Source organism: Morone saxatilis, unplaced genomic scaffold (assembly GCF_004916995.1).
Source record: "Morone saxatilis isolate NCDOM2014 unplaced genomic scaffold, NCSU_SB_2.0 Contig7, whole genome shotgun sequence".
Lineage (NCBI taxonomy): Eukaryota > Metazoa > Chordata > Actinopteri > Moronidae > Morone > Morone saxatilis.
This window is the reverse complement of record NW_023340246.1, coordinates 12,942,633-12,955,763: the sequence shown is the minus strand read 5'-3', so window position 1 is coordinate 12,955,763 and position 13,131 is coordinate 12,942,633. Positions and strand designations below refer to the sequence as shown.

Sequence of the window (13,131 nt, the reverse complement as noted above, 5' to 3'; positions counted from 1 at the left end):
TACGGGCACTGCACTAGTTTTATCAGATGATCATATGTTCTACTCTGATACAAACACATAAAAGGAGTCAGGAAGGCAAACTTTAAACATAACCAATGTATGTACACATATTGCTTATGTGTACACATTATATCATTGGTGTAAAAAAATAATTGTTGTTGTTAGGCTTGAGTGTAAGTGTGTGTGCGTGTGTGTGTGTGTGTGTGTGTGGCCCTTACCTCTAAATGAAGGCATTTCCTCCTCTCCAGTAAAATCCTCCTCTGAAAAACAAGACAAGGAAAAAAATGCAAAATAGAGAATTTGAGAACATGACGTTCTTCTACTGACCTAATAACAAAGAAATCATGGAATTTAATATGTTTAGTGTTTTATTGACCTGCCATTTCTGTCAGTTAAGGTGCTAAACACACAAGTTAAGTCAAAAATATGTAAAATGTGGTACCTATTATTCACTTTTCAGATCGCAGAAAATACTGACTAATCACTTTTGTACTCTTATCTTTATATATATTAAGATACAACATGGAATAAAACCAACCCTGTAAACAGTAGGTTGTAATTGTATAAAAGGACAGTGTGACATTTTGGGAAATACACTTAATTGCTTTCTTGACGAGAGTTAGATCAGAGAATTGATACCTCTTTTATATCTGTATGGAGCTCGAGCTGAGAGGCAATTAGCTTAGCTTAGCATAAAGACTGGAAACAGAAGGAAACAGCTAGCTTGGCTCTCTCATCGGATAAATTGTCTCTCTCTAAAACTGTTAGCCGTTTGTTTAATCTGTGCACAAACAGAAATGCAAAAATTAAACAAAGTACAACGTATCAAAATGTAAGCTTTAACTCGAGGAGGATTTTTTTTAGTTAGCTAGCTACCGTTCTCTAAATAAGCTAATCTCTAGCTCCGCACTTAACGCACAGCCAGAAGAATAATATCCATTTTCTTATCTAACGCTTAGCACAAAACAAATACATGTCCCAAAAGGTCAATTTTCTTATAAGATCAAATAAGGGCAGCAAACAACTAACATAAGACAAGCATCACTCCCAAATTTACCCACAAACTTTGAATTTAATTGGCAGTACCATATTTAATAGAAAACCCTAATCATTACCTTTGAAAAGCTGGTTCTCGTATCCACCATAGTTGTCTGCCAAAAAAGACACAAAACAGACATTTTAAAAAAAAACAATACTGACTGAAACAAATTTTGCTGGAGCCACCAACAAGTTTTTATTACGCTTGTCATAAATCATACAAACCAGCTGCCTCACAATCCCCCACAGCCTCCCGCTGAAGTCTCTACATTATCCTGAGTATGTTCAGTATGAGGCAGCTATCTCAGCACCATAAAAAGGAAAGTTTTTGTTCTGCTCAGATGTTTTCTCTGAGCCTTTGCTCACTCAGGAGAAAACAGCCCCATAGTGGTGCAAAGTATGAGAACAGTTGTTGGTTTTGTGCGCTGATTTCGGGTGGGAGTATTGTGTGTATGTGCGTATGTGTGCACATGTGTCTGAGGAGGTTGTCATCACACACTCTGGCTGCAAAGGACTGAAGTAAAAGACACATGACTTCCACAGAATATAACCAAAGGGCCTAATAAACCACACAAGGCCGGTTTACTTTAAAATCCCAGAACACAATCAGCTTCATGTTTTCATAAGTGTATGTAATAGCAATGGACTTTAGACAACACGTCATTAACTGTACACCACCCAAACTGGTACCCAACCCCACACTTTAGGCACTGCGGGTGTGGTACTTGATGTTTAAGAAGGCAAAATACTCAGTGGAGCAGCAGGGGAGACTGAAGAAAGAAAGCTGGGAAACACACACATATATATATATATACGCACTCATAGACAGAAAGAGTTTGGCAAGTTGCTGACTAGCTTAAGAGAGACAGCTAGACACTCAGACTGAGTTGTCAGACTGCGAAAGCATTGTTGTATAATGTAACATATGCAGTCACACATGTGTACAACTCAATGACTTGACACGACATGGCAGGAAATATGGAAAATGTGTTGACTGAGTCTAGCCAGATGCAGTGTAATTTAAAGGAATATTCCACAAAAAATCGATGGTCTAAGACGGCTGGTGCCCTCATGTTTAAAAAAACAATGCAACTGCCCTCTTGAATGCCCCTGTGGTAGATAAAAGATGATAAAGTACCCTCTGCCAACCCTAACCCTTTTATTTTCTTCGCCCCAGCCCCTCAAGCAGAGTCTGACAGTGATTGTACCCATGACAACGAAGGTCCCCCAACCTTGGCAAAAATACTTATTTTAAAGCTATTTTAACATTTATAAAAATGTCTGAGAAATATAGTTAAATCAATTAAAGCATCTGTGTGAGATCTGGGAATGAGACTCAACAAACAACTATCCTCCTCTGCTCTGACTGGTTGTTTTTCTTCAGTCGCAGTGGATTATTGCAAATACCATTAGGAGCCTCTCATGTACTACAGTCAGGATACAGTGAAACATTGGAACATATTAAGCTTATGATGGTTTGACTGGAAAAACACTAAGGCAATCACTATTGGTTGCTTAAAACACATGAAATATTTCTTTAAGCACTACATTTGTGGAGATTCAGAAGTTGCAGTACAAAATGCTAATGAGCAAATGCTTACAGTGGGACTTTTCTTGTCTGTTACTCCCACTGTGCGACCTTAACTGTGTTTTTATTTAAGTGAAAAGATACAGTGTAACTGTAAGCGTGGATATAAAGATATTTTTCTGTTTTATTCCATTTCTCAAGCCAATACAGAATGATGCAAAATTTCTGAAACCAAAGTGTCTGCTTTGGCTCAGTCTCTGTGGTTAACCACATAATCAGCTCAACATGAACAGAAGTTTGGCCTCTGACAGGGAGAGAACAAGAGAAAAATGGCTGTGAAGAGAATAAAACCAGGAGAAGTTGCACATACAAGGTTTGATAAAGGGTCAAAAACATAATTTTTCATGAATAAAGTAGATTTTTAAACAGATAGAAACCTTATAATTCATTGTGTATTTACCACTTCTACACCAGACTGTTTTAGTGCAAACATTTACCTAAAACTCTATATTCGTAATGAATTCAAAGAGAAAACCTTTGTTCACTGTCTGTGAGAATCAAATAACAGTCTGCATGTAGCATTATAGGTGTTGGCACAAACATGGAACATTTTAATGTTAGGTTTTCTATAAATGCACTTATTGTTTAAATTTGGAATAAACCAAATTGCACTTTGCAAATGCCATGATGAGGTGACTGTTTATGTCAGTCAGTGGTGGAACAGCTGAGGTCAGGGTGGATGACATAATGACGGATGGAGGAGACAGGGAGAAGAAAACAGGAAAAGAGGTGAAGGCAACCACCTCTAAAGAACTAAAAGACAGAAATAAAGAAAGTACAGTAAAGGTAGAAAGTGAGGAAGAATTGCCTCACATGTTGCTCTTTAGTTGCCTGATATATGAAGCCAGTATTTGTCTTTTATTAGAAACATGAAAACAAAGGCATCATCTATGTGGAAGCAGTTATATACTTTCTGGAGCTTTTCATCAACGTTATAAGGTGTAAAATATGCAAACGTTGTTTTTCCAGCTTGTTCTGCTGATCCCATGTGGCCAAAAAATACATTTAACTGCTTTAAAATGTGGAAAACAAAATCATTCACCATTTTTCAGAGATATTATTATTCTGGGTTTCATGGAGGAGTTTTCATGTCCCATACTGGTAAATCCTGTTCCAGAGACTCTCCCACCCTGATTAAAACGGAAAACTGAATTCTTGTCATTTTTTGGACTTCTGTGGAATGCAAATGGTCAGATGGAAATGTTTGAAAGTCAGCACATTATTTGCTATTGGAAGCTGAAATTCCAGAATATCACAATCAGTATCCACCCTCAAATATCTGCCTGCTCCTCAGTCATGCTTCTCCTCCTTCACCTCCCTCCCTCTCTTTTTCTCTCTCTCCTTATGTTTTCCCAGCTTTCTGTGGAAAAAGCCAATGTCTGTCTCGTTAGTGAGGAAGTCGACCTGTCCAACACACACAGAGTAGAACTGAGCTGATCTGACAGCAGCACAACACAGCCCTACCAGGTCACATATATACAGTCAGCCAATGGCACTGTGACGCTTTGATTTAATTATGTTTTCAAGTTAAAAGTGAGTTGTACTTTATTAACTACTCCCTACTTACTCCCTTTTGTGAAAACAAACAAGGAGCATCTGCATAAACCCTTCATGACATGTGCCCTGCTCTCCCGTAACTGTGTGGGATCAGATAACCACCATCACAGCAAGATCTCAGTCCAACTGGTTTGGACCTCTGTGTTCTTCTTTTTTTAATGAAACTGCATTATGAGATAAAAAACATCTTCAAAGTTTGAAATAATCTTAGTGGATACTGGATAGTTTTACCTCTTCAAGGCTCTAAGGAAATATTTAAAAAATAAGGAGGTATTACAATCACATCACTCTTTTGAACTGCTCACAAGCAGAAGACATATGCAACCAATAAGTCACAAGCAGAACATGCTATATACAAGGCAACAAGTCCTTCAAATTAAGCAACAAAATACGCAGTTTAGCCATGCTCTAGAAGGCTCAAGAATGAAGACACAATAAAGTGTTTGCTAATCTAACGCCCCTATTGACAGGATGACATCATCTCAGTCTGTGCCTTCAGAAAACCATACAAAACACTGTTGATTTGACAACTGAGTGGTTAAGGTTTGTTAGGTTTAGGCTAAAAAAACAACTTGGTTAGGTATAGATACAGATCATGGTTTGGGTTAAAATAAGGTTTGTTCATGTTGGGGAACCTTTTCCTGAATATGTTGCTATCATGTTGCTACTGTATGTAAGATGCATCCCTATCACCAAACAAGGATGCAGACATTAAATGATTCTGCAAAATTATTGCTTTCTACTGTATCTGCACATGGCAACCACAAAATGGTTGAGTCTAGGGAAAGATTGTGCTTATAGTAAATGAGTATAGTTTACGAACAGTGAGGGTTAGGTAACTGCAAACTCTGCTTTCCTGCATGAAAATCCAACAGGCTACACACCCATCCAACACCCATCATTTCTGTCTTGCTAGGGATACTACTTCCTGTTAATCTTGAGATGTGGATTCATCCAGTATGGATGTCATTCTTAGGAGCACTGGTCTGATAACATCTCAGTCATAAAGTAAATGTTTAGATGTGAACCAATTTTTTTTCTCCCCTTATACTTGTATGTAGTGGCTCCTTTTTATCGTCTCTATTTTTATTTTTCAAGCTTGATTCTCTTATGCACCAATGTACCAAGGCAAACTCATTGAGATTCAGTAACATAATGAGTGTCCATAACTAGAGATGTAAAACAGATTTTCACGATCTGGTCAGTAAACAACCCTGAAGGTACAAGGCGAACTTAATTTGAACTGAACTCTATTAACCTTTAGAGGAAATTAGTTTAAGGCGGAATTCTAGATGCTTTAAACAACAAAACAGATCATTAAACAAACTGTTAGAAAATGGCTGGTAAAATGCATTTCATTTGTAACAGTATTATAAATAAATACATCAATGTCAGCTTTCTCAATTACAAACTGTACTGCAACTTCTTTTTGAGATTAAATTAAATATGGATTATCTGCAGTACAGCATTCTGCAGAACAAGAAGGAAACAAGAAACGTTGGCAACATCTTGTTGTTTGTGAGGCAGACGGAGGATGGAAAAGTTTGGTTGCTGTTTGAATACGCACTCAGAGCCCAGCAAGTGCGCACTTGTTGTAACAAGAAGTAAATATACTGCAAGGATGTGTATTTCTAGGAGAGGCCTGAAAAATGTGCTGAAGAAAATCCAAAGAAACTAAACATTAGGTTTTTCCAAAGGATGTAGCAGCGAACAGTGGGTAATTCAAAAGTACAACAAGGTGAGGAAAAGGACCATACTTTTGTATTCTGCCAAGAATACCCTTTGTGACAAATTATATTGCATGCCTATTAAGTGCTATTTATACACCTGGTCTTTTGGTTTTGTAATTAACCTGGAAAGCAGCTGACCTGCACTTATCGAGGTAACTGGACTGAAAATATTGCTACGGCTGACCACAGAAACACTAGAATACTATTAAATGTTGTTTTGATTACACGTTGTGTGTTTAAATGGTTAATGCTCTTGGCCACTTCAAACTGAACTCAATATGAATAACAACTTTAGTGAAATACGAATACAGTACATGACCATAAGTATGTGGACACCCTAACATTACACCCATATGTGATCTTTGAACATCTCATTCCAAAGCCATGGGCATTAATCAGCTGCTGTAACAGCCTCCACCTCCACCGGTTTCAGACTTTCCACCTGATTTTGGTCCAATCAGCCACAGGAGCATTAGTGAGGTCCAACACTTTCCTGGATCACAGTCAGCATTTTAGTTCATCCCAAAGTTGTCCGGTGGTTGGTTGATAGGATGTGAAAAAGTATTTTTCTTCATAATACAGCAGTACGACCTTTTACAACAGCTGTATATAAACAGAAAATGATCCCATTCACAGCAGGAGCATACTACTAAACATGCTGAATGTAAACATCTCAACATTAACAGAAAGAATAACAGAAATTCCACAGAAAGTATCCAACTGTACCTCACAAGAGTATCACAATGGTCCATAATGAGAATTCTTCATGAACTTTGTAACAGATAGCTGGCATTAGTCAGTAACTTGTGGGACTCTTATGCTGGAGAGTTCATGGAGGAGTTCATTGTAGAAAATGAAGATGGCTTCAGTAGCTTTGTGGTCACTGAATAGCTGCTCTTTACCATCATTCAACACACAGTGTGCAGGGAAAATGGAGCGAGAATTTTAAGTTTACGTTCCTGAAGTCTCAGTTTGACCAGGACCAGTGTTTCTCGTCAGGTCAGCGCTGTAATCCAAGTAAATGAAGATCCCATTGTAGATCAACTCTTTCTTTTCACAAGCAAGTTGAAAGCTCTTTACCTCATCCTAAAATTGTAGCAGCTTTATAAGGATGGGCCTTGGACTGGATCTGCCGTTCTGTCGGATGGTTAGAGTGCAATGAGCCCTCTCAAACGTTGGCTGGGTAGAGAAGTTATCCTGCCCCAGAAGCTGTGGGATCAGACAGGCCATGAACCAAAGCATGTTGTGGCTTTCAGCAGATTCAGGAACTCTTACAAAGCGGAGATGTGCAGATCCTCGGTTCGCCAGATCCTCAACTTTATCCATTAGGTAAGACTTGGCTTTTTCCAGTTTTTTAACCTAGTGGAGGTCACTCGTTTTCTCCGACATGTTGTTCCAACTGCAAGAAATGTTACCCCAGTGTGGATAAGGAGCCCTCGAAACCATTAAAAAAATGGGATCTACTTTTGTGTCAAAAAAAGACATCATGTCAGTTTTGATCTTTTGCATGGAGTCAAATAAAGTTTTCATCTGAAGCTAATCCATTGTTTGGCAACTTTGCTTATGAGTTGGCAAAAAGAGAAAGATTTGTCCCTTTTCCAAACATAGTTTAGCAAAAAAGCCACAAAATTATAAGAGGTGAGTGTGAGTCCATGAAATGCTACAGATTTCCAAAGAGAATCCAAACTGACCAGAGCTCAAATCGGCTTACTCACCCAGCGGCCTTCCCCAAACTGTTGCCACAAAGCACGCTATCCTCTAAAATATAACTGAATGACTTAGGCCCGACTTAGTCGGGCCTAGTGAGCCTAGCTCAAACCATGGAAAACATTCCTAGACCAAAAGTACACAAATATTTGGAGATAGACATGTTTTGGCCAAATAGTGTCTCTCTGAATACTAACATTTTCCTTGTGTGAACAGCTAATTGTTATGGCTGGTAAAGCATTTAGGCATACACCAGACTTGATATAAAAAGCGCACTAATAGTAGAAGTATAAAAGATTGAAGGATGTTGTTTATGCCCACCCAACAGCATCAACATTTTCACTGAGTGACTTTAAATTACTTTTAAATATGATCCCAAAATCAGCTGAAATGATATTTAACTAAAATAAACAATGTTCACCATTTTATCACCAGCATGGCTTGTCAATATACTGAGAGTTTTTTTAGAATTGACGATTTTATTGGCGGTTTTTATCAGAGTAACTTCTGCATTTCAGTAGTTAGAAACATTATCTGCCTGTACAGGGTCTTTATGCATCTCATATCTCAGTGGCTAACTTCATGTCAAACCATTACCTCTTTATGTCTGTGTTGCTGTTTGTTTCAGGTCTCCTAATACATCTACTTTCGCTGCTAAATTTGTTATGTTTTTGTCTGCTCCAATTTTGAAAAGCAGGACTGAAATTCTTCTTTTTACTTTACTTTTAGTAAAAAATTTTGTGAATGACTATCGCACACAGAGCAGAACAGGTAGCCTTATATGGCAATTTCAGGGGCTTTTCTGATCAAATCTCAGGAATGCACACCTCCTCATGAACAGATGGCATTCATCAGGCTGAAACTTGCAATTTATGATGGTTTGTTGGTGCATTCGACTTGCAACCCTAATATGTGCAAAATCACAGAAAAAAGGTTCTCGTATGAGTCTTAACGTCTCTACAAAGGTAATAAATCATCTAAAAAGTTGTCAAGTCAACATTATCTTATTAACCCTTCAGGAGGAGTTTTTAGTGACTATTTTGGCCTGGTCAGTATACTGTACTGTATGCTGCTGGTTCAGATGATGTACACTGGCCAGCCACCACACCTATGAAAATATCCAGACAAGCAGCAAGTTAAAACAGCACACACAGGACATGAGACAGACATCTTACGGATTAGTTTACAGAGCTTTTCTAAACATTTCTGATTGTTTCTAATCAGTTCCATAAGGATACATGTATAGGTGAGTGGGGGTATCAATTACAAAATTACGTGGAAGCAGGGCTAGAAAATAGACTTTATCCAGCACAAAAAATAAAAATAAAAATATCAGGATGTTGCTCTTCAGCCACATGGAGCCACTCAGCCCTCCTCCCTCCATCCTCTTTCACCATCAGACCTTTGGTGTTTGTGACTGCAGCGCCAGGCCTCTACTTGAGTCAGCTAACCATCAGCACCACTTCATGTTTGTGGTTCTTCTGTGGTTCCTCTTTAGGGGGATTTTGGACTTTCCAAACCCCTTCCCCACCCACTCCTTCCCTTCATTCCCCCTCTGGACGTTACTTTCACCAGGGGATTGTGCAAAACGTTATCCTCGGTGAGTAACATGCCCTGAACGTCCTGTAACCTCTCCACACCCTTCAACGAGGCCATTTAACACGCAAATAGAGATGCCATTTCTACATAAAGATGGGGTAGTAACATCTCATGCTTTTCAATGTTTCTTTCATTTATTAATTTATTTTGACCAGAAAATCCCCCTCAAGAACCTCAGCAAAGCGCAGCCTTAAATGAAACCAGGAGTCACGAGATGGGCCATGCTACAGATCAGGGTGGGGGTCTTGACCACAACTCATAAAGCCAAATGAGTCCCTTTCCAACCTCTGTTGACATCCAAGCCATATAGATGCCCTCTGACTGGAATGTGTGGTCTCCCCGCAAAACTATAAACGCCTGGAATGTGTTGTTTCAGACTGCGAAACTGAAGTTATAGATGAGCCATTGCAAGAGAATGTTTCTTTTATTGTGGTTCGGCAGTGAAACAGGAGATTTTCAGAGTCACGATCCCATAAACGCATCATGTTTTCTCATGACTAAACCGCTTCAGACTGCCACGCAGAGACGCAGAAACCAGCCTGGTTAGGTTTACAGGGCTTTGCGGCCGAAGGGCGTGTGCGATATTCTCTAATGCTTTATTTACAGACTTCCGTATTTTTGTTTTACTTACATCAAATTTCGCATTATAACCACCTTTTAGGAACTTTTAAGGGACACATAATAATCGTTGGTCTGTAAAACTGTTATTGGAAGTTCAGCTTGTGATGCTACAGTAACTTCCTGTTACCATAGTGCCATACCGTAGTTTTTGATTGCTCAGCGGTACAGATTTCCTAGCAACTGATGTACACATTATTAAAGTCTTGCATAATGTTTTCATAGGGTAACTTGATCTAGCTAGTACTAAGAACTTTACACACACAGTTAGTGACGGATTTTTGAATAACTACTAACTCAAACATGAGTTTATGCACATGGGCATTGTTATGTTGAAACAGGAAAACTGTTACCACGAAGTTAGAAGCAGAAAATTGTCTGAAGTCACTGTATGCTGAAGCATCAAGACTTTACTTAATTGGAAAGCCCAAACCATTAAAAAATCCACCCCAAACCCAAAGTACAGAGAAGTATGTGGATAGGAGTTTCCACATGCCTTATTAAAATAACATGTACAGTATTTCCAATAAATCTGAAAAAAGTGAAGAAAAACTATTAAAAATAAACAGCTGCTATTACTAACCAAGGTTCTAATACGGCTGCCTTTTTAATTGAGAATCCAGTTGCTGCACATTCAACATTTCTATGTGTATGCTGCGAGAATTGGGGTAAAAACCTGAAGAAGTCCAGCAGAAACAATCAGATAATTAATCCAAGCTAGCAAAAATAAATGCAAAAGCTCACAGTGGATACAGAAAGAGTAAGTCAACATGACAATCAGCTATTATTTCTCCTTTGTTTCCCTTTCAATACAAATTTAAAATGGTTTGACTGTAAACTTATAACGCTGTCGCAGCAAAAATGGGACTGAAAACAAGTAAATCTCTCTTTCTGTAACTCCCCTTCTCTTCTCCCCTTCGCTCACTCTTTCCTTCTCCTTCGCCAACCATACACCTGTCTCCTGTCCCCCCTGCCTCTCCTCTCCTCACCTCCTCTGGCTCCCTCCCTCCTCCCCCCTGTTAGGAATGTATGAGGCAGCATGTTTTGTTCTGGTTGGGCAGGGCTGGACCCGCTCTCAGCAAGACTGGAAACCGCATTAACAGACCTCCTGTACTGTCTGGCTGAGAAGAGTACTGTAAATGTTCTTGGAGTTAATTTTCTGTATCGTCTTGTGGTTCATGGCTGCTTCTCTCCTCAAGGCTCAACGGGAGCAAAGACTTCCTTGGAGGTTGATTTTATTTCTTGCCATGATTTTTCTTATTTGATGTAATGCAATCATGCAGTCTTTGATGTACTATTTTTTTATAAATCCAAATTTCCCATCAAACCCCAGAAACAGAAAGACAGCACTAAAAGGCAAGAACCCACATAAGAGAAAACTTACTTCTGCTTGGTGCTCACTTTTGTTAACAGGGTGGATTATTGTAATGATGAGCTAGCCTTTTTTTGTCTACTGCTTGACAAAATTGGTTCCAAACCACACTGCAGAGCCTACATAAAAATGCAACATCCTAAATATGATACCACTAGGTGGTAGGTATATATAAATATATATACATATATATATATATATATATATATTTTTTTTCAGCAGAAGAACTTTGTTTGGAGATTTGTTTTTTGTTAAACTGCTAATTTAGCATGAGTGATAGCCACATTTACTGTTTCTTGCTTTCCATTCTTGTCTTTAATATGAATATGAAGGCTACTTACATAATATTGTGCTAAAAGATCAGCATCCCAAAAGATAACATTAAATAAAGAAACAACGTTGTGTAGAGCTAATTATTCTTGGTATAATAAGCACAATAAGGAAAAATGTAAGACAAGGCTGTTATTTCATTCCAACAAATCACTGTTGGGCTGCTTACGTACTAAGCATACATTTTCACATTTAACATTACAAGAGAAACGGCTTAAGATGACAACAAAACAAATAGTTTGTCAATCATAACGCTATCTGAGGTAGGCTAACATTGGCTGGGGTTGCTGGAGTGTAGTTACAGTTGCTATGCTGTGATTTGGTAATTGTTGTTTGGTTTAGCGAATGGTTTATTAAAATAGTACCACCACAGAGAAAAGAGGAAAGAATATTGTTAGACAACAATAATAAATACAGAAATAAATCCATCATATGCCAATTACTGTTGGTAATGAATTATGTACACACTGATACCCCACAGGTGAGATTTCTTCCTGCTCCCTCTCATTCCCTCTCTGCAATCCCCTCTTTTCCACTTCATCTTCCCATCTCTGTCAGCCTGTCACCTCTCATACTGTACATCTGGAAAACATGTACGAGCCTTTGCCCTCTTCAAAGCCAATGGCAGCTCCCCTTTCATGCCATGTTGTGAAAAAGCTCAAATTCAAATGTTATGTTTTCACTCGCCCTCTTTTAAAGGGGATATTAGGTCCATCTATGACAGATTGGCAGGGTTAGAGAACATTTTATGTTTTATGAAACGAGGCTGTGGTGTGCACGCACACATATATAGAGATTTAGAGCTGACTGATCAAAGTCTCACATCCAAGAACAACAAACTGGCACTTTCACAGGATCAACACTGCAGATGAGAAGCATATGTGGTCGTTGGTGCCCCGTGCAGGTGCCTGCCTGCATGCCACAATGACAGATACTGTTCCTGCATGCATTTTTAAGTAGCAAATGCACCGAGGTGTTGACTGAATTGAAGTTTTTTGCATGACAAGGGAGCAGGAAGACTTAGCAGGAGATTTATGGTGCTGCGAATTAACACTTAATAACAGAAGAAATCAGGCAAATTACTTTACCTTTCATGATTCCTTGCTCAAGAGTCCTTTATAAACAACTTGTCTAGTTTGCTGATGCTCAGCTTGATGGTGGTGATGTAGCAGTCCTCTTCACCTTTGTTCCCACAAAGCAAGTGTCCAGGAACACCAATAGGTAGTCAGCAATTTACCTTCGAGGTGCCATCGAACTCATTATGAAACATTTTCCAGTTTTCCAAAAGAAAAAAGAAAGTCCCAAGATGTCTTACTTCCACAAATTTGAATAATTGTGAACAACAAGCCCTTCAGGATTCAGCCACATTAAATGCTATTCCATATAAGCAAAAATTAAACTCTGCAAACCTACAAAAGTGATTTTTAGATTATTTAAAATATCCTTGCAAGTCTATCAGTGCAGAAGGAAGCAAGTCGAAGCCCCCATTAAGTTTTGAACATGTGTGTTTGCCTGCAGCTTTCTGGCATCATCCCTCTTCCATCCAGAGCCTGAGGAAACTAAACCTCCTCAGACAGAAACCATGTGCAACT

At 38.8% G+C, this 13,131-nt stretch overlaps 1 protein-coding gene across 1 annotated transcript in view; it reads right to left on the bottom strand.

Moving 5' to 3' along the window:
• scara3 (scavenger receptor class A, member 3) overlaps positions 1 to 13,131 on the bottom strand; it is a 24,104-nt gene extending 10,973 nt beyond the window's left edge. The window contains exons 1-3 of the mRNA XM_035679347.1: positions 12,628 to 13,131; positions 1,116 to 1,151; positions 219 to 260 (exon numbers count right to left, since the gene is read on the bottom strand). Coding sequence (XP_035535240.1) covers positions 219 to 260; positions 1,116 to 1,151; positions 12,628 to 12,634 — 85 coding nt within the window. The 5' untranslated portion in view covers positions 12,635 to 13,131. The remainder of the gene's footprint in view (positions 1 to 218; positions 261 to 1,115; positions 1,152 to 12,627) is intronic.